The sequence below is a fragment of the Phoenix dactylifera genome, chromosome 7 (genome assembly GCF_009389715.1).
Source record: "Phoenix dactylifera cultivar Barhee BC4 chromosome 7, palm_55x_up_171113_PBpolish2nd_filt_p, whole genome shotgun sequence".
NCBI lineage: Eukaryota > Viridiplantae > Streptophyta > Magnoliopsida > Arecales > Arecaceae > Phoenix > Phoenix dactylifera.
The window spans coordinates 1,943,393-1,963,993 of NC_052398.1; the positions used below are offsets into that span (position 1 = coordinate 1,943,393).

Here is a 20,601-nt window from a genome sequence, read left to right on the forward strand (position 1 = left end):
CTCCCTCCTTCCCCTTTTTTTTCAGCAAAAAAAAAAATGAAAAAAAAAGATCCCCCAATATAGTAACAGGGGAATAATCATTGTGATGCATGTCACACACCCACATGCATACGTCGTACATATTCACTTATCTGAAATGCCAAGCAACCAAAGTCACTTGTATGCATACTCGCAGTAAATAAAGAAGTTATTCTTGAAAGTGGTCAGTTACAATTTTGAAATAATTTTGATCAAAGACAGAGAAACGTAGAATGGGCGATACTAATAAGAGCAGTATGAATGCAATCCATATGAATTTGCTCGGCCGTCACACTTTGTGATCTTGGTACAGGATTTTGTCTGAATTTGTTGTGAGCTGATCCTTTTATGTGATGATATATTGACACATCACATATTTCTCTACTTATTTGTCATGTAACAAATGATATTGTTGTACCGAAATGTAAATAATTAGGTTTCAATTTTATTAGTTAAAATTTTTTGATTTCATTTGATTTCTAAAAATAAAATGATATATTAATAACTTTTTAATCTTTTGAGTCATCTTTCTTTCTTTCTTTGGATGAATATTGTGGATCATTTCCTCTCATGACAATGGAACCATACCAAACGTTAGAAACCAAAGAGCCATCTATCTCAAGCCAGATGAAGGGTCGCATGCATGTGGTGACTCTAGCTATTGAGTCTATAGGTTAACGTGCTAGCTTTTCATCTTGACCATTGACCAACAGGGTGACATCGGAGGGCAAAGTATTTCTATGCACACGCTGCATCCTACATGACATGACCTGAAGGCCCAGGCCATCAGCGTCCGTTGATTAAGCCGTCCCCTTGGACGCCATCAGCGTCGCCTCACCGGCACACCAATGTCACGATCACCGCACGTGCAACATATTTTCCCCACGCGGCAGCAGCAGGAAGGGCCCTATGGATGGCCTTCATTTTTCGTCTCGCCCCCTCCCGATATTCCGATCTAAAGGAAGTTCTCGCACTTGGCTCTCTCTCTCTCTCTCTGTCCTCTGTTTCTAGGGTTCGCCCTCTTCGCAGTGCTCTTCTCTGTTTCTAGGGTTGCGATCGGGGCTCGTTCCTCCTCTCGACGCATCCAAAGATGAAGCTCACTGTGAAAACGTTGAAGGGGAGCCACTTCGATATCCGGGTTCAGCCCGGCGATACGGTGAACTCGATCTCTTTTGCTCTCCGATTTCTTCGTCTACCTGACCTCTCTTGCTTGAAAATCTCTTATGTTCTCTGGTTGTATCATTGACGTCAGGGTTCTTGCAATGATTACTCGAAGGCCCTATTCTTTGGGAATTCTTTATTTTTGCGGGGTTTGCTTTGAGTTCTTGAGAGTATATTGGTTCTTTCTTGCATATATTTTTCTTGTTTATTTGATTGGATTATTGACGGTAGGAAGTATTGCTGAAAGCCACATTCTTTTTATTATTTTAAAAGAATTCAGTTTGCATCGAATTGTTGGGAAATTTTGGGACTCGCGAAAGTAAACAACTTTTCGGGGCAAAGGAGGCACATTTGGTCATTTAGTAGTCGATGGAATCCAATCATTTCCTTTTCTTGTTTTTTTTTCTTTGTTCTTTTCTTTTCATGTTTTTCTTTTTCTTTTTCGTTTTAGGACGTTGGTTTAGAACTTAATAGGGGTTTCATAGGAGGTTGTTTCTGTCTGTTGAAGGTTTTACAGGTGTATTTTGCGTTGATGTTATAGAGGGACATCGGAATTATGTTTACTGTTTAGGTTTCCGAGAATTTCTAGATGACTGAAGTGGATGCAAGAAGATGATTCGTATAAATAATTTTGTAGTAGTTTGTAAGCTGACAGGGATTTTGATGTAATTGCAAAACCAATCTTGATGTATCAGATTGATTCTGTGCTCACAATTCCTGATTCTTTGTTGACCGTTATAGTTGAAATTCTTCCAGTTATCCATGCTACATGGTTCCAAATTTCTCCATCCTCCCGAATCATCTCATGATCATCCCCATCAAACCCACCACTTATATAATTTCCCACCCCATGAAAAAAGAAAACTTTCTATTCCACATTGCATGCTTTTTGTGTACCTTCTGATTTATCCACAACATCTAGCTCATGATCCAAGTCACTTGACATCCTACACCCTGTGGTCCTCACCTTTTCTACCCATCCAGAATTTCCTTATTTACTTGCTAGCTTATTTGCACCTCCTAATCCCCTCTTCTTATTTCTTCTTACAACCTGAAGACTTCTATCAGTAACTGTAAATTCTTGCTGTCCTTTTCCTTTTATGAAAGATTCGCAAATCTGGCTTTTTTTGGTCTTCTATTTCCTCTTCCAAAGCTATGTGAAAATCAACTTGCAAATTCACGGCAATGATGTCCTACATCAATGGTTATGAACCATCTAATTTCGTAAATTCATTAACTTCTTTCACCTTGAATACCAGATACCTATAATAGGAGTAGATGTTGGAGCAGCTCTGGGTATGGGAGCAAGCATGCAAAGATCAATGAGAAATGAAGGGGTAACAAAATACCTAGCTAGAAGATCTCAAAAAGCAGATGTATTCTGCATACGGTCAAGGCATTTCATAGTGCCTAAGCGGTATGCGGCTGCTTAGATGGGTGCCTATGTGATTCCTGTTATGCTGTCTGTCTACATAGAAAGGTAACCTAGAACCTGTGTGGGGCTTCCAGGAGGTCCCATATGCATATGTGGCTTCATAGACCACTTTTTAAAATAGTGCTGAGCTCTTATGACTTTACATTCAACTTTGAAAAATTCAATCATAAATTGATTGTCTATAAAAACTATTATGGGACAACCAATACATTTCGCTGCTCTCTGATTAAAAGTAACTTGAATGCATTATCAGGATGTAACAACTTGAAAATGCTCAGACTGAACCTTCAAGCATTATGGGATAGTGAGATTCTGCTTTTCTTCAATCTATTATTTGTTGATCTCATGAATTGAATTCACAATATACATCCGTTAAATTTTAGAAAGTGCTTGCCTACCATTTTTGTAGCAATCCAAGTCTAAAGAATTTCATTTTTGCCATTGAATAAAATATCATGCAAGTAATTCATCCACATCATCTTTGTTTTCTATTTCAAAATCATTTGAGACAAATTAGAGGCTACTAGATGTCCGATAGCCAGTGCTGACTAGGAACTACTACGGGACTGACTTTGTGTCTGGGTTGACTCAGATTCGAATGTGCAAATTTGGATCAGGTTGGATTCAGGTACAAATTTAGATAGTTATAAATTCTTCCAGACAGTGATCTAGATTCAGATTTTAATACCCCCCTCCAAAATAAAAAGTTTTGATAGACAGTCCGAAGAGCCAACCTTTCAATTCTTGAGCATTGACTGTGGAACCCTAGTACCAACATCGCCAGCATTAATTTCAGTCCCAGGGGCATATTGTGGACAATCATGACCATCAATTTCTGCCCTGATTTGCATTCCTCTATGCCCTTCCTCTCCTTTCTTTTTTTTCTCTCAGTATCTCTTGATTTCTTCTGGTTTCTTTTTATCTATATAACTTGCCATTTTCGATTCTTGGTATTAAGACTAAACATTGAATATTTGTTGAATTGTTAATTAATAAATAATTAGTACTTAATACTACTTATTGCTTCACTTTTGAGCAATTTATATAACCAAACAATGATTGTCTCTTTAACTAGCATCCACAAATTGCATCAAGGTGGGGACACTTGAGCCATAACAAGCATTGTTTGGTTGTCTCTTTAACTACCTGTCTTTTTTCAAAATCTCATGAATCCTGATTATATGGCAAGTGCTGTTTGTCTGTTTCTTCAGCACGTCCCAAGCAACATCTCTTCTAAAATAAATATCAGCCAGAGTTGGTTCCGGCCACATCCAATCAAGTTCCGGCCTCCTAGGAGCCGGAACCGTTTTCGATTGCAGAACCGACCCGGTCGGAGAGCGGGTTGTCTCGGTTCGGGCCGAACCGGCTGGTACGGCTCGGTTCAGCAATCTTTGGTCCAGCCCTAATAAAACCTAAGGCGATTGCTATATAGATTGAAGGTTACAACATGTGTCTGGATGTTGATTTGGTCATTTGAAACCTATGAATGATGGGACTATGTCTAGATGCTAAGGAGGTTGTGGATGTTGTTCCCATCAAAATAGGAAAACAAAATTGCTCTTTTACACAACCAAGCAACAGTAATCAACCCAAGAATGTTAATTTCTTTTCTGTACTCATCCATTTGTAAGCAAGTGAAGCCTTTAGCTATATTTTTGGTTCTAGTTTCCTTTAATCCCTAGTAGGAAACTAATAAACTACTTTGTCATTGTTATTGACTTCAATTGCTGATGCAGAAATTGTGGTAGCACATTCTTTTACTTTCCTTTTCATTAGATTCTAGATAAAATCTCTTCTAGGATGTAAAGCAATCCCGACACTATCATTAATGAAACTAGAGCTGTTATTTCCACCTTGACATATCCATGTTGATCATTAACCCAATGTATGCCTTGGTTGTTGGTGACTTGGCTCCATGCTTAGTGCTCCTAGGTCTTTATAGTGGAAGGATAGATGGCTAAATACTTGATTGGTAATGATACATCCCGTCATCCTAAAAGTCATTGTATGTGATTAGTCTTCTTTCGTTTTTATTAAAAAGCAGTATGAATCTTAATCTAAAAAGAAAAAAATAATCTATAGTTCAAGCATTAAATGATATTTAACATAACATGATATAAATGGACTTGACTTTTTTTACTGTTGGAATAAATATTTTTTTACTTAAAAAGAGAATTATTTAATCAAATGCTTTAATAAAAAGAAGCATCTGCTCAAGACAAAGATGGTCCCTAGGCGCTTGGATGGTCATCCTGCCTAAAGGCCTAGAAACCTCTAGGTTCCTAGGCAGTTGGGTTGTCAAAGCATCTAGGCAGCCACCTATTACACCATTGTACTCAGCATATAGCCTTTCCAAATGCACTTCTTTTCCACTCTTTCCAAGTTCACACTATATTTTTTGAGGGGAGACAACTCTATTTGCTTGGTGGCTGGTTGGCCTTTTGATGAATGGCCACTTAAAACAACTGCAATTTGTGAAGGTAGATTTTTGTTTTTATAGTGGAATCTGATAGTTTTTTTTTGGGTTAGTTATATTTTACCGACAACGCCCCTACCCCAAACATGAAAGGCAAAAAAAAGCTTTGAGTATGCAATTCTCACCTGCTTGAATCACATTTTGTTAACTTGCTTTTTGAAAATGACTTGCAATTCTCAAAAGAGATTTCTAAGTTAAATTTTAAAGTTTGACTTTGATTTCTTTTAATTTCTAAAATGTAGTTGTTGTTTCATATGAAAAGATTTACACATACCTCAAAGGTTGTTAAGAATACATAAGATATTGCATTGAAGCTTTCTTAATTTTCACTGGTTGGCAACAGTATATGTCTATCTTCATTGAGGAAGACTAAAGTCGAAGTTCCTGGACTTGTAAAAGCAAAATTCTTGATTGAACTTCCTTTGAGACTATGAATTCTGTGCAGACATTCTGTGCATTTGAGTGAAGTATGAAAAATCCATAATAGTGTTTTTTTCATTCTAAGGATAGAATTTTCTAATGCATAGAACTAGGATTCCTCGTGATATGCTATCTTTCCAATGCTGTGCTTTGCTTTGATATAGCCAGCGTTGCATGGACACAGATATGAGAATTGGATTGGTTGCATATCCAAGTGTCTGACTCGACAAGGAGGGAAAAGGGTGATACAGGGGTGTGTAGGATAAAATATAATTTTAATACTGAAATATATATTTTTACCTTTAAATATTGTTTGTTTATACAGTAAAAGGAAAACATTAATCGTCATACATGTTTCTCATTCAAACTTTCCAATTAACTTAAGAATATATAAAAAAAAATATTTTACAAATTTTTTTAAATACTTAAATCTTCGATCAATCTCTAGGAGAACAACTACTGACTTCTAACCTCAAGATAGAGGGTCAAACTTATTTTTGGAAGAGTGCAACTCCACCAATCTTTAAAAGTGGCAATCAAAAGAAATTCATAAGTATTCAAGTGTTTAATATGTACCCAGCTCAGATACAATATACAACATGGATTTTTGTAGCTGGATTCAGTGTCCAAGTAGCACAGCATGTAGCTAAATAAGATTTTTCAGGCAGCTTGAATAGTTCATGTAGCATAGGCTCTAAAGGATAACCTATCTGGAATTCAGCCAAAGTACTGAATTGACCTTTGTAGGCCAATCCTTACACAGCTGATAGCCTCTTAGACCCATTTATTTTCCTGACTATTACTAGTGATAACTCATTTTCCAGTGCATTTAACAAATGGCTGAACAATGTGGTCATGTTGACACTGTTAAATTTTATTTACTATCTGTGTTACTTTCTGAAAGTTTTTAGCTAATTGTTTTTATCCATGTAAAGATAATGGCCGTGAAAAAGAATATTGAGGAGGTACAGGGAAAAGATAATTATCCATGGGGGCAGCAATTGTTGATTCACAATGGAAAGGTCTTGAAAGATGAGAGTACATTGGAAGAGAACAAAGTTAGTGAAGATGGATTTCTTGTCGTCATGCTTTCTAAGGTATTTGAATTTTCATTTATATATTTTTTCTGTAGAAAATCTATGATATTTCTGCAATCACTTATCATTGAATTGTTTTCCTTTGTATTTTAAGTTCTTAACATCACAAACTATGTTAAAGTTGCATGCTAGGACTGCAATGATTAGTGAAACAAACATTGACTTGGTGTTTTGCTTACAATAATTGAAAGGAATTGTACTCTAGAATGTTACTCTTTTATGATCTTTTAGTCAATTACCAGGAGGATCATTTACAGTTTCTGTCAAGCAACATGCTAATTTAAAAGATACAAAGTTATGCTAATATGCAAAAGGGCTACGACCAGTGGTGACACCTCTCCTCCATGTTGGAGGAGGTTACGGGTTCAAATTTTAATGGTGCTTTTGTCATGTAGTTGACCCACATGATTCTACTAGTAATCTATATGTGTGCTTACAATGAGTCTGCATCTTTTTTCTCCTTCCCTCCCTCACTCTTCATTGCATGCTGTAATACCTGTATTGTTGCTGCAGGCTATTTCCATCATTTCACAAAATTAATGCAAGCAATTGTTTGATATAATATTTATCCTCCGCACTGATTTTATCAGTTCACGAAACCTTTTCTTTAAGAAATACATTATTAGATGCGTCAAATTGTTATTTTTATTATCCATACAGAAATTATTCAGTGCTCTAATTATGAACGTACTACCAACAATTGGATCAAAGCCATCCTTTCTAAGGTTGGAAATGTCTATGCTTGTAGATTTAGTGAGTGCAAAAGGAGAATCATTAGCTGACATCATGAGGATGATGGATACTTTTTATTGGCACCATTGTAAAAGGTGGTACAGGCATCTGGCTTGATGAGTTTGTTGGTCTATTCTCATATTCAAAAACCTATTAAACTGCAATCTGCTAAGAAAATATTTAAAATTTCATCTTTCCATTTTGACAAAATACATCCCAAAACTTACTTTTTTGCATGGTATTACAAAAATAGCTTAGGAGGAACACTAATAGTTCATTTGTATTTACACTAAAACATTAAAATTTTCGTAAGGTCAAACTTGGTGGATCCTGAACCATGAAGCCTTTTTCTTTTGTAGGAAGAACAGAACTTTACTACCTACTATTTGATATATAGGCAAAGGTTAATAAAACCAAGGAGGAAAGTTAATGCTTGACCTAACTTAGAATCATATTTTGGCTTTTACAAGGAAAAAATGCAAATTTTGCTTGCAATGTGGAAATATAACGAGAAAAAGGATTGCAAAAAGAAAGAAATTGAAATAACCAAGATAGATGGTTACGTTAAGATTTCTTATTTTTTTTCAAGCATACCTTTGATTTTGTTACTCTCTGTATTTGAATTGACTCCTGTCAAAGTTGGTACTTGAGGGGGAGTGCCATGGCCTTTAAGAGGTTCATTTGTTCTGAAATATGGTTGGCATAATGTTTTTCTAATTAAGCTTAGATATTTGAAGGGCGAGTTTTTAATATATCAATCTTAGAGCCTGTAGCATGGACTCAGGTTCACCAGCAATGGAACCTAAAACAGATTAGTTTATTTATATCTGAAACAGTATCTGAAATTTTGCAGTTCCATTTTAAAAGGTAATGGTCATAAGTATTCAGGGGTAGGTTACCGCTCCATTGGGAAAATTCATTCCTAGGACCAGTGAGAAATCATGGAATATTACCTACAGAAAAGAAAAGAAAACTATATGTATTTTCCTGTCAATGCCCCTGTTCAAGAATTTTGCCCATTCTGGTTCCCTAAAGTTTTAATAATATGAAAAGTTAATATTAAAAGTTAAAACAAAAGGCTCCTTTTTTTTCTCAATCCTTCACAAATTTGAGCCCCTCTTATTATGTGGGCTTTCTCAATTTGTGACTTGCACATGCCATCTCAGTGCGTTTGAACTTTTGTCCTCAATCACTTCAACTTTTGGATTTCTTTTGTTGCACTTACAGTCCTATACTATGTTCCTGCTATAACCAAATTTCCAGCCATTCTTTGTCTGCAACTTGTACTTTTCATGATGTAGAGTATTATGCATGCGTACTTTATTGGTTGCTAAAGCATGCATGATAACACCTTGAGATGACTTCTCAGTTTAACTGTCCTTACGTTTATGATATATTTTTTGACCTCTCGAGGACATGATTGTTTTGACTTCTTCATGTACTGTAAGTGTTTGAGGGCGTAGATGCTTAGGGTTCTTAAGGATATTATGGTAGAAACCTTCATAACTCTACTTGTCCAGAAAATTAAAAGAAGGTGATTAGCCTTAAAAGAATTGAATTCCTTTAAAATAACATTAACAAGAATGCTGGGAATTATCTGGTGTGCTTGACACTAGGAGACCTTATGGGCATCCATCAGTTGGGTTCTTCACTCTTTGCAAAATAAGTGTTCTTTAGGACAAACAAATCTTCACAATTTTTTCGCACAATTCTTGCCTATATAGACATTGTAGTGTTCTTAGTTTCTGTACGATGCACTTCATTGTACTAAAACCTCCTTACACAAATTGAGAAATGTCTTCCACTTAATAGTTTATGTCAACCTTGTGTTTAGTTCATTACACATGGGTAGAACTGCTTATGAAAGATTTATAAATGGCAGACCCTTCTTTAATCCCTTCTAATATGGCATTGCTATCTTCTATCATTTTTGTTGTGAGCCTTTATTATGTGTTTATTCCTCAATTTTATTCACTTGTTGCGTTGGCATCACTTCAGAGCAAAACTTCAGGTTCAACTGGAGCCTCGTCTGCTGCTCAGGTGATATTCATCCCATCATCGTTGTTCTCCCTTGATTGTAAATTTCTATGCTGCAGTTTTTCATTAGTGTTAGTGATTCAAATATCTGTTCAAACAGCCTCCAGCTACAGCTCCAGCTCCAGCTCCTCATCCTGCTTCTAGCAACCCTCCTGCACAAGCTCCGTGAGTTGCTATATAGCATATGTGCTACTGCTGCATCTTGTCCTATCATTCTTTAATATTTTTCAATATTGTTCATCCCAAAGAATTCACAAAGCTGGCACCACTGATCGGGGTGGGGCTTATTGGTGTTTATCAATGTCCTTCATGTTTCTCTGCTTCTTTTACAGGGCCTCAACAAACCCTGCAACTAGCACCGAAAGAGCAACAACAGAGTATGGCTTCTCTTTTTTGTTAATAATCATTTGATTATTGTGGTTTTTTATGATTTTCTCCTCTTGCAAAAGAAGACATAATTACGCAAAAGATTGCTGGCATTAATTACAAAAAATATAGTCATTTAGTTTTCGTGTTTGTTCTCGTATTCAGTTCTTCCTTTACTTTATATCTAACTACTAAATTTTCTTTTGGAGATTATGCTTGTGATCATAATGAAGAGGAAATATTGCTATATCATTTTATTTGCTGATCAGCTGCACTTGCATGAGTCATGGTCCTCACTTTATTTATTTGTTGAGGATGTTGAACTTGAGTTCTTTATCCTAGTGTCTACTATTCTATGGCTTCCTATGGAGTTGACATTTCTCATTTCATTTTTTAGGTTTCATATTCTACTTAAGGACCTTCTAATGCATTAAAATCATTGCACTTAGTGTTGCATGTGTTGCATGTTCTTATCTTATATAGCAAAAACTATACATTTTGCTTTTGTCAAACTTAAGAGGGCTCAAACTACCAAGGAGATATTTCTCCTAAGCAAGCTTTGCAATCTTGATACCGAGTACCGTACTGGTAACATTACCGATTCGGTAATTTGTATGGTACGCACCCTATACTGAAATAGCCGTCGAACCTTTTTCTCACCTTTTACTTTGGTACACCTCGATACAGGTCAATATGCTTTAGTACGGGGCAGTATGGGACGGTATGGGACCTGAATTGGCCTGAACATGAGTTTCGAGCCTGAACATGAGTTTCGTACTGGTTTCGAGCCGATACAGCATGGTATGTCCCGTACCAGGTGGTTCAGGGCAGTATGACAGTCCATGCTCCTAAGTTTAGAAGCACTTAGGTTAAAGTAGCAATTGCAAGTTCTTTATTAATAAAAGAAAAAAAGAAACATGCTGGTGGGGACACAGACTACCGTTTCCAGCATGTGTATAGGCGTCGCCGGCGTGCATAGCACTTTGGCCGCCCTAGTTTTATTTTCTTGTGTATTTTCGTTTTTATTTATTATGTATTTTCGTCTTTTGTTAGTTACTGGCTTGTTATAACTGTATTTAGCTATTGTAGCGAACCATGATGTTGTTGGATTATGGGTAGTTACATGATCATTTGTGGGGATCATGGGTAATTGCATAGGGGGCTATATATGGAACCCCCATGTCTCCTGTTTTAGGGAGAGTATTTTAATGAAAAAAACGTTGCTTTGGCATCTGGTGGACTCTAGAACTCCTCTCTCCTCCTTTTCCTTCTTATTTTCTTCCCGAAATCACCTGTCCCGCATTAGTTTAGTTTCAGAGCCAGAGGTCTCGAATTCGAAACCCAGGCATCGCGTTGGGGGGGGGGGAATGTTGGACATATTCTGCCGCTGTGCGGGCCATACCTTGCTGGGTCCCTGAGCAGCACAGGGAGGGTCACCGTCAGCATGTCCTGCCGCCTGCCAATGGCGATGGCTTGGTTAGTAGGTGGGTTATACCCGAGGGTCCCTGAACCCATGGCGAGGTCAGGTCGGAGTCCGGGGTGGGCGAGGTCAGGTCGGAGTCCGGGGTGGGCGAGGCCTGGTCGGAGTCGACTCGTGGCGCTGCCTTTGGTGGGGTTTAAGGAAATAGAGTTGCGCCTTCACTAACACCGGTCGGTTTTGGTGTAATGGTAGCGCTTGATCCTGACAACTGGTATCAAACGGAAATATTCCACCTATGACAAAGAATTTTACGCAGTTGTCTAAGCGCTGCGTCACTGGCGTCATTATTTGTTACCTCAAGAGTTCGTATTATATTCCGATCATGAAGCTTTGAGGTACTTGAATTTCCAGAAACGATTGAGTTCACGACATGGAAAGTGGGCTGAATTTCTTCAAGAATACACCTTCGTGTTATGTCATAAAGCAGGAATTGACAACAAGGCAGCTGATGCCTTAAGCCGACGTGTAGCGTTACTTTTGTCAGTAAGCATAAAGGTTACTGGATTTGATCGTATGATTGCCGATTATGCAACTTGTCCAGATTTCGCTGAGATCTATGCTAGTGTGTTAGAAGGTCACACCAGGGACAATAGTGACTACCTTGTAGTTGATGCTTTCCTGTTCCGAGGAAACAAGCTGTGTATCCCTCAAACATCCCTTAGAGATTTTCTTGTTTGGGAACTCCATGCGGGAGGAATAGCTGGCCATTTTGGTAGAAATAAGACCATTGATATGATCGAACAAAGATTTTATTGGCCTAGTTTAAAACGGGATGTTGCGAAAATTGTTAGTCAGTGTCGTACTTGTCACTTATCCAAACAACGCAAACAAAACACTGGCTTATATACCCCCTTCCTGTCCCAGATCGTCCTTGGCAGGACATTAGTATGAATTTTGTGCTAGGATTGCCAAAGACTAGAAGTAAGCATGATTCCATTCTCGTGGTAGTGGATCGGTTCTCTAAGATGGCACATTTTCTGCCCGCTTCCAAAACTTCTGACGCCTCCAAAGTTGCGAGGATCATCTTTGATGAGGTCGTTAAGCTCCACGGGCTTCCAAAATCGATAGTGACTGATAGAGATGTCAAATTTGTTAGTTATTTTTGGAAGACCCTCTGGAATTTTAGGGGTACAAGGCTTAAATATTCCACAGCCTATCATCCTTAGATAGATGGACAAACTGAGGTGGTCAACTGCAGCCTAGGAAACCTTCTACGATGTTTAGTGGGTGACCACCCGGGTAATTGGGATCTCCTATCCACAGCTGAATTCGCATACAATAGCTCTGTGAATAGGACCTCTGGTTTGAGCCCTTTCGAAATTGTCTTAGGTTATGTTCCGCGAAAACCTGTTGATCTAATCCCAGTAGTACCTAACAATCGAATCTTTGAGACCGCTGAGTCCTTTGCGCAACATATGCAAAATTTACATAAAGAGATTAATAAGAAAATTGAAAACAATAATGCGAGATATAAAATGGTCGTTGACTTACGTCGACGTTATCAAGAATTTCGAGTGGGTGATGATGTAATGATCAGAATCAGACCTGAACGGTTTCGACCAGGAGCCGTTAGGAAATTGCACGCCCGAAGTATGGGTCCATACAAAATTCTGAAACGGGTTGGATTTAATGCATATGTGGTGGATATTCCAAGTGATTTTGGGATTAATCCAGTTTTTAATGTAGAAGATTTAGTTGCCTACCGAGGTCCGACAACTATTCCTGCAGACCCATTCAATGAGCCTGACACTGACCCCACATCCAATTTTGAGAACATATCTCCTGCTCCTGCCTTGCCTCCTGTACCTTTTTCTCCACAGATCACAGACACAGTGGAACAGATTTTGGACGATCAGATTGTTAGTACGCAGAACGGTGGTTATCAGCAATATCTAATCAGATGGCATGGTCGACCTCCGTCAGATGATATCTGGATCAGCAGAGATGAGCTTCAGCGACTTGCTTCAGACCTGTTGGAGCATTACCAGACATCCGTTTTGCCAGAGGCGAACTCTTCTCAGCTGAGGGGAGTTGGTGGGGACACAGACCACCGTTTCCAACATGTGTATAGGCGTCGCCGGCGTGCATAGCACTTTAGCCACCCTAGCTTTATTTTCTTGTGTATTTTCTTTTTTATTTTTTATGTATTTTCGTCTTTTGTTAGTTGCTGGCTTGTTATGACTGTATTTAGCTATTGTAGTGAACCATGATGTTGTTGGATCATGGGTAGTTACATGATCATTTGTGGGGATCATGGGTAGTTGCATAGGGGGCTATATATGGAACCCCCATGTCTCCTGTTTTAGGGAGAGTATTTTAATGAAAAAAACGTTGCTTTGGCATCTGGTGGACTCCAGAACTCCTCTCTCCTCCTTTCCCTTCTTATTTTCTTCCCTAAATCACCTGTCCTGCATCACATGCTTTCTTGCATTTCTCGAATTTTAAATATTTTAGCAATTGAAAATTGAGTTTATTTAATACATACTTGGTTGTCTAGGGAGACAATGGAGAGGTTACGGTAGAATGAAAGGAAATTTTTTGATATTTGAAATTATACTTTTAAAAAAGAGTTACCATTTACATGCTTTTGAAGATTTTTAATTTTTAAAGTGAATTAAGGCAACTTGGTTTTCAAGAACATGTAAAATCACATAATTATTGGATGCCATGATTTAAATGTTGACTGATTTAGAAGAGCAACTTATGGCGAAAACTCACTTTTCATTATTGTTATCTTATTTCTATTAGCACATTATCAGTTTTTGCCTTAAAAACATCCACTAATTGCTTTCTCTATAATATTACTCCACGAGGATATGCAATAATATCTACTGAAATTATAGCATTTATGATTGTTATTTTTTCCCTTTTTTGGGTAGGCTTTTATGATAACGGTCAATGTGTACATTATTAGATGCTGGTTGGATTTTTAGTTGTACAAATCCTAGAGTTTGTGCTTCTTCATTTCAGGACTGCTGATGCTTATGGTCAAGCTGCATCCAACTTAGTTGCAGGGACTGATATGGAGCCAGTGGTTCAGCAATTGATGGATATGGGTGGTGGGAGCTGGGACAAAAATACTGTTGTGCATGCACTTCGTGCTGCTTACAACAACCCAGAGCGTGCTGTGGAATATTTATATTCTGTGTGTAATAAAAATTCTTTTAGTACTTTTGGATGCGATTAGGGAACAATTGTAGGATGATAGAGATGATATTTTGCATCGCTTATGTCAGGGTATTCCTGCTACGGCAGAAGTTGCTGTTCCAGTTGGTAACATTTCGTCAGATCAAGCATCTGGTCAGGGGGCAAACACGACTGAGACAACTACAGCTCAGGCCTCACCACTATCTGCGATACCAAATTCTGCACCTTTAGATATGTTTCCGCAGGTCAATTTTTCGTGTATCATGTTTCCCTTGCCCTTCTCAAGCACTTAAACTTTTAGCTGAATGAATTCATATATAATAGGGGACTCCAAGTGTCGGTGCAGTTGCTGGGGATGGATCTTTGGATTTTCTGAGACATAATCGACAGGTATGCCATTCAAATCCCACATTATATCTTAATTATATTCTTGCTAAAAAACATAATCTGTTTCATTTGTATTTGCTAATCCATTCATATAGACAATTAGAATAGGTAATAATGCAAGATAATATGATAAATCATTTTCTACACGCACACATACGCATACATACCTGCACAAGTATATGTATTTGTATGAATTTGTCTCTTTCTCTCAGCAATCATCTTGAAGAAACAGAATAGCTAACATGTTTTGGCACTTAAATGTGATCCAAAACTATATTTTATTTATGTTATTCACAAGGAATCTTAAAAGTAGACTTAGGGCCTTTGACTTTTCAGTGGAATGGGCAGCTAAAGAGATGCATTATTATTTTTCGCCCAGCACTCGTTCATTTGTGGTGGTTTCTTTTATTCTCTTTCCAACATGACTTCCCTCTCATTCCAAAGAAGTTTGTCAGTCGTCTTGGACTGTCCACTAGCAGTAGCAATTCTAAGCATGCAGAACCTTATTATATTTGGATACATGTGATATTTGAGAATCACACTTCTGCTAGCTATGGCTGAATTAGTCTTTGGTTACATGATGATACCAAGCCTTTCAAGTTTGAACTATAACTCTTAGTGATAAAACAACAGTGAATTGAAATATAACTCTTAGTGAGATAAAACAATTAATTTGAAATATGATTAGTGATACAAAAACAATGAATCGACTGAATGCCAGTCCTGGGTTCACAGTATAATATTTGACAATTCTCTGGGTACTATTGAAGGATATACGCCTCGAGGATCCTTTTTTTTGAATGTGGACTCTATGAATTGCCGGTCCAGATGTGCTGTTTGTTTATCTTGAAGTTGTTATCAATGTTTGTGCATGTCATATTGTGCATATGCCTTTATTTATCTGGTTCATTTCTTTTCACCAACCAAGGGAGATTTTGGATGCCGGGCTACCCTATCTGTATGATATTATGTACATGAGTTGGAGTACTTAAGCTCCTCAGTTTCTTTTTGGATGTGAGGTAGAGGGAGAAGTTGGAGAGATCAGGGACAGCATAGAGGATGATGGAAATCCCATATATTTAGTGGAATTTGATATCATGTACTTGATATACTCAATAAAGATGCAGGTACCCTTTTAACATACATTCAGACATATCCAAAATACATGGATACCCCGTGCACATGGTAGCCATATGTATGAGCATCTCCTAAAGGTCGAGAACATTATTTGAGACCTGTTCTCTGAGTTTAAGCATATCTTTTAAATGTTTGCTTAATTTATTACTTTGTTCAGAAAGGTGAATCCAATACATTGTCATCCATATATAGTAGTTGATTTGTTTTGTACTGACTGTTGAAAACTGAGCTGCATGCAATCATATTTTTCCCTAATCTGCTAGTTCCAAGCATTGCGTGCGATGGTTCAAGCAAATCCACAAATATTACAGGTTAGTATTCTCTTTCTGTTGATGTATTAAGCTGCTTTTTCCTGTATCAGAAGCAGTACATTGAAGTGTTGTTCTTGTTGTAGCCCATGCTTCAAGAGCTCAGTAAGCAGAACCCTCAACTTCTAAGGTTAATCCAAGAGCATCATGCCGAGTTTCTCCAGTTAATAAATGAACCTGTTGAAGATATTGAGGGGTAAATTTTCCACATTCATCATTTGTGGGCTTGTTTGGAAAATTCAATAGTTTTATGTATTACTATTTTGAAAATCAAGTCATGTTTGGTCGTAATAAGAGTAATGGCTTGACCTAAGGTCATAAAAATTCAATGTTTACTCTTTGCGGTCAGCTTAATCGCACCAGTTTTGACTTGTGCATTCCTCTTTTCTTTTTATTGTGTGTGTGTGTGTGTGTTTGTGTGTGTGTGTGTGTGTGAGAGAGAGAGAGAGAGAGAGAGGTGCGGTAAAAATTCATCATATTTAATTTCCATGCCCAACTTCTTTGTTAATATCTTATACAAATTTAAATTTAAAAAAAACATGCCTTACCCGTTTCTTATGTCAATGTTCCATTTCTTTTTGTTAATTTAGAAGACATGTCCAAAGACCAACATGACTTCCAGATGTATTAGAACATAGTAGAGGCTATATATGAATCCCTTTGACATCTCTTCCTCTGACCATGGAATTAACTTCACCCTTGCTTTTTCTTTACTGATTTGTTTTTTTCCCTTTTATAATTAATCTATGTCGATTAAGATTTTGTACGAAATATTAATAATCTTATTTTATAACTTTCACTTGCACCCTGGGTTTTTATGGCTTGTGAATGTAACTGGTTTTTGCTTCTTTCATGTTCTGTTTTCTTGTGCTGTCTTGTCCAAACTAGGTTACTGAGTTTTGGATATATTCTTGTCCTAATGCAATTAAATTGTAGTGTTATCTGGCCATTTCCTTTCTTCCTTGGGATTCATCATATTTGGAAATATGTACAAAAATACATGATAATTGTAATTTTTCCAGGGATCTATTCGATCAGCCTGAGCAGGAGATGCCCCACACCATCAGCGTTACACCTGCTGAGCAAGAGGCAATTGCACGAGTATGTCTCTCTTTATCTTTTAATGTACCCTGACTCTCATTTTGATATTATATACTGAGTTTAATAAGCTGAAATTCTTATAGATTGAAGCAATGGGCTTCGATCGGGCACGTGTCATAGAAGCATTCTTAGCTTGTGACAGGAATGAGGAGTTGGCTGTAAATTATTTACTAGAACATGCAGGTGATGAAGAGTAAAGGTATCTCCTAGAGTATCACATTGTTGTTTCCATCCTATGATCAGTTTGCTTCATGTGACCAACCTATTTTCTGCTGTGCATGACTAATGTGCTCCTATATCTGAGCATTCTGCTTTATTGGACCACGAGAACTTCAATATAACTTCACATGTATAAAGAAACAAAGAATGAAGCAAGTGTCTAGGCTATATGTTTATTTATTTATTTTTAAGAACTAGCAAATCAATTCCTAAAATGACACACAGAAGGTATTCTTCTCTAAAACTCATGGGGCTGGGTTCTCTTTATGGTTTTTTCCTGATGGTAAGCTGGATTGATCTGAAGGACCTCTAGTTTGCTTCTAAGATAGCCATCCGAGCAGAACAACTATGTTTAAACCAAGATTGGGAAAACTTGGTTTGGTCTTGACTGAATAAATTGGATTTTGGTTTTGCTAATATTGGCGGTCTTGGTGGCTTTTTCCCCAATTTTAGCAGTTTCAATTCAAACTTATTCAAAAATTAAAAACCATAAAATTAGATGAAAAATAGAGAAAAATAAGTCAAAAAATAAATTAAAATACCATGGAAATTATATTTATATTGTTTTGGCATGAGACCTCACTCTGTTTTTTTTTTTTATAGAATCATCGTTTCTGTGTAACATGGATGGCAATGTAGAGTATGCGGAACTGTCCCGAACCACTTGGTTTGGGGCGTGCCGATCTATACCAGCAGCGAACTGGAACAATTCTGGCAAGCAAAACAGGAAACCAATGACAGAGAGGGAGGGGGAGAAGGAGAGGGGAAGGGAGAGAGAGGGGGGAGGGACATTTCTCTCTCCCTCCCTCCTTCCCTCCCCCCCTCTTTTCCTCTCTCTTTCTCCCTCTCCCCCTCTGGTTTTCCTCTTTCGCTTTGCAGTGGGCCGGACGGCACGATATCATACCATACTATACCACCGGCCTACTAGCACGAGTGCTAATTCCGGTACTGCGGATCTTGATACATTTAACACCTATAGAACCAAGTTTTATATAGTCGAACAGTGACCTATTTAAAAAATTACTTTTCTTTCAATCTTTTGGGAACATATTTTTCTAATGCTTCCAAATCTGTAACAAAGCTTAGAATTTTAAATTTAGTATAGAGAAAATTCTTTCTGATGTTTAAGGAAACGAAGTAATGATAAAGAAATTAGCATAAAAATGTATGTACAATGATTTGATACCATAAGCCAATCTTGGCCGAAACTCACCATAAGCCAATGGTTTGGATTGCCCCTGGCATGCGTTACCTTGAACCTGGCATGGGTGCAAGTGTCCGAGTGTCACACGGCAACCTACAAATGTCTAGGCATGCGGACACGGCATATGTATGTATCCATCATGTACATGTATCATGTATAAATGTATTTTGTGTTGTTCATTGAAGATGTCTTGAGATACTTAAAATCAAGGTTTCAAGTACCATGCATGGGGCCGTCTTGGTTTTTCCATGGAACGGATGCCCCACTTCCTGACACCCAAGATGGATGTTTCATCCCATCCTGATCTATTTCTTGGTTCTGGACGGTGCCCAATCTTGACACTCGGGATAATGGGATGCCCTGCAGTCCTGCTGGTGTTTAAAACCTTGCTTAAAATGATAACTTAAAATGTTCAAATAAAACTTTAGGGCTCTACATTGAAAGTGCCTGACATTTAAAACTAAGAGTTCCCAGCATGACACCTCATAAAAAGTGCCAAATGTCAGACATTTTTTTTGTTGACATCAGTATGGAGCATCCATCCATGTTGTGTCATGTCCTGCTGTGTCTAGAAATGCTGACAATCAAACGGCCAATTTGAACATGGAGTGTCTGGGTAACATAGCTTCTGGCTGAAACCAAAATATTCTGTTTTTGTAGTCTCGGGTGGAACTCAACACTGATTTAGACCTATTTTCACGGAGAATGCTGTCTATGTTAAAGACGCTTCAACATATTGTGTGGGCTGGCTAGACTTGAATGTTACCAATATTTATTGTCGTGAAAGATTTTCTGCATTGACAAATAACAGATGCTTTCTATCAGGTTAGCTGGAAGACCATCAATGGATTTGAACTATATTCCTGGAAGATTGGCATAACTTTGTTGCAGTACCTTGAAGATGGGTCATTATGCATTTCTGATGATGGCAATGGAGTCCGAGTTGTTTCCATGGGCCAACTATCCATCTCGTGAATGCCCAATGATTAAATGATAGCGGATGGGATTTAGCAACATTGCTTTTAAATAGTCTCTATATTGTTATCTCATAACTTCATAGTTGCAGCTTCTTTAATCCAATTGTCCGCCATTTTTCTCAGGTTATTTGATTTTCTATTCTGCAATTGGGATGTAACATGGGGAGCGTATAGATTGAGATCTGGGAGAAAAAGATTTATGTGGATTGTCTTTAATTGATACTTATTTATTAAAGGAGTTTTTTTTTGGTATAGTAAGGGAGTTTGTTGATATGCCTACGATGCTTGTAAGCTTGGGTATTGCAGATGTCCAAGTTAGAAATCCTTTGGGGAGTTGCAAAGGAGAGGAAGGAAAGAGAGAGACAAAGAAAAGCAATGCAACAAGGGCGGAGATAAGGCAGTATTGGGATGATTTGGTAACTTTTGGGTCCATGAATAAGTACTCGGAGCTCAGCTTTGTGTGTGGTAGAGGGCTGAAGGTTTTGTCAGTGAAGTGGTTTTGTGTATTTGGTTTCGGTGCATTTATTGTCTGACAGCGAGGCATTAAAACAAATTTCATGTTACGTAATATACTAACAAGTAGAGCCAATGTGTTGGTGTCCGTATAATAATCCAGATGGTCTGTTCTGACTGTATGACCAAGAGCTCGACGCTGATGATCCTGTAGAAGTGTGATTAGACAGGAAAATGATGGATAGAGAAGTTAAAAGAAGCATCGTAACAGGGTCTGGGTCGGCACTCGTTCTGACGATCCCGTCGGAATCATATTAAGAATCCATCAGCAGAGTGAAGCAGGTCGCATACCAGAAGAGCATGCTGAGCGCTTTATCGACAAGAAAACAGCCAGATAATTCCTAACACGTCTCATGATCTGCTGCCTGATTACCGCACATGATAGA

General features: G+C 37.9%; 1 protein-coding gene across 2 annotated transcripts; it reads left to right on the top strand.

The window, feature by feature from the left end:
- The first annotated feature begins 949 nt into the window (after nucleotides 1–949).
- LOC103710457 (ubiquitin receptor RAD23b-like) lies at nucleotides 950–19,956 on the top strand. 2 transcript variants are annotated; one of them, XM_008796164.4, is made up of 13 exons: nucleotides 950–1,174; nucleotides 6,446–6,607; nucleotides 9,338–9,379; nucleotides 9,477–9,541; nucleotides 9,709–9,753; nucleotides 14,193–14,367; nucleotides 14,459–14,614; nucleotides 14,694–14,759; nucleotides 16,157–16,204; nucleotides 16,288–16,397; nucleotides 17,224–17,302; nucleotides 17,386–17,501; nucleotides 19,551–19,956. In XM_008796164.4, exons 1-12 carry the CDS (start codon nucleotides 1,109–1,111, stop codon nucleotides 17,497–17,499), a joined length of 1,128 nt encoding a protein of 375 aa, XP_008794386.2. In that variant the 5' UTR covers nucleotides 950–1,108; the 3' UTR covers nucleotides 17,500–17,501; nucleotides 19,551–19,956. The 2 variants fall into 2 exon arrangements, with proteins under 2 accessions (XP_008794386.2, XP_008794387.2); XM_008796165.2 differs by having other exon boundaries at nucleotides 19,556–19,956.
- The last annotated feature ends 645 nt before the right edge of the window (nucleotides 19,957–20,601 follow it).

What these genes read in the sequence shown, in the direction of transcription:
- LOC103710457 (XM_008796164.4), top strand. Translation starts at nt 1,109, where the DNA reads ATGAAGCTCACTGTGAAAACGTTGAAGGGGAGCCACTTCGATATCCGG. An exon ending in AACCCTCCTGCACAAGCTCC is followed by an intron (nt 9,542 to 9,708) that starts GTGAGTTGCTAT and finishes CTTCTTTTACAG; the next exon opens with GGCCTCAACAAACCCTGCAA. An exon ending in CTTTAGATATGTTTCCGCAG is followed by an intron (nt 14,615 to 14,693) that starts GTCAATTTTTCG and finishes CATATATAATAG; the next exon opens with GGGACTCCAAGTGTCGGTGC.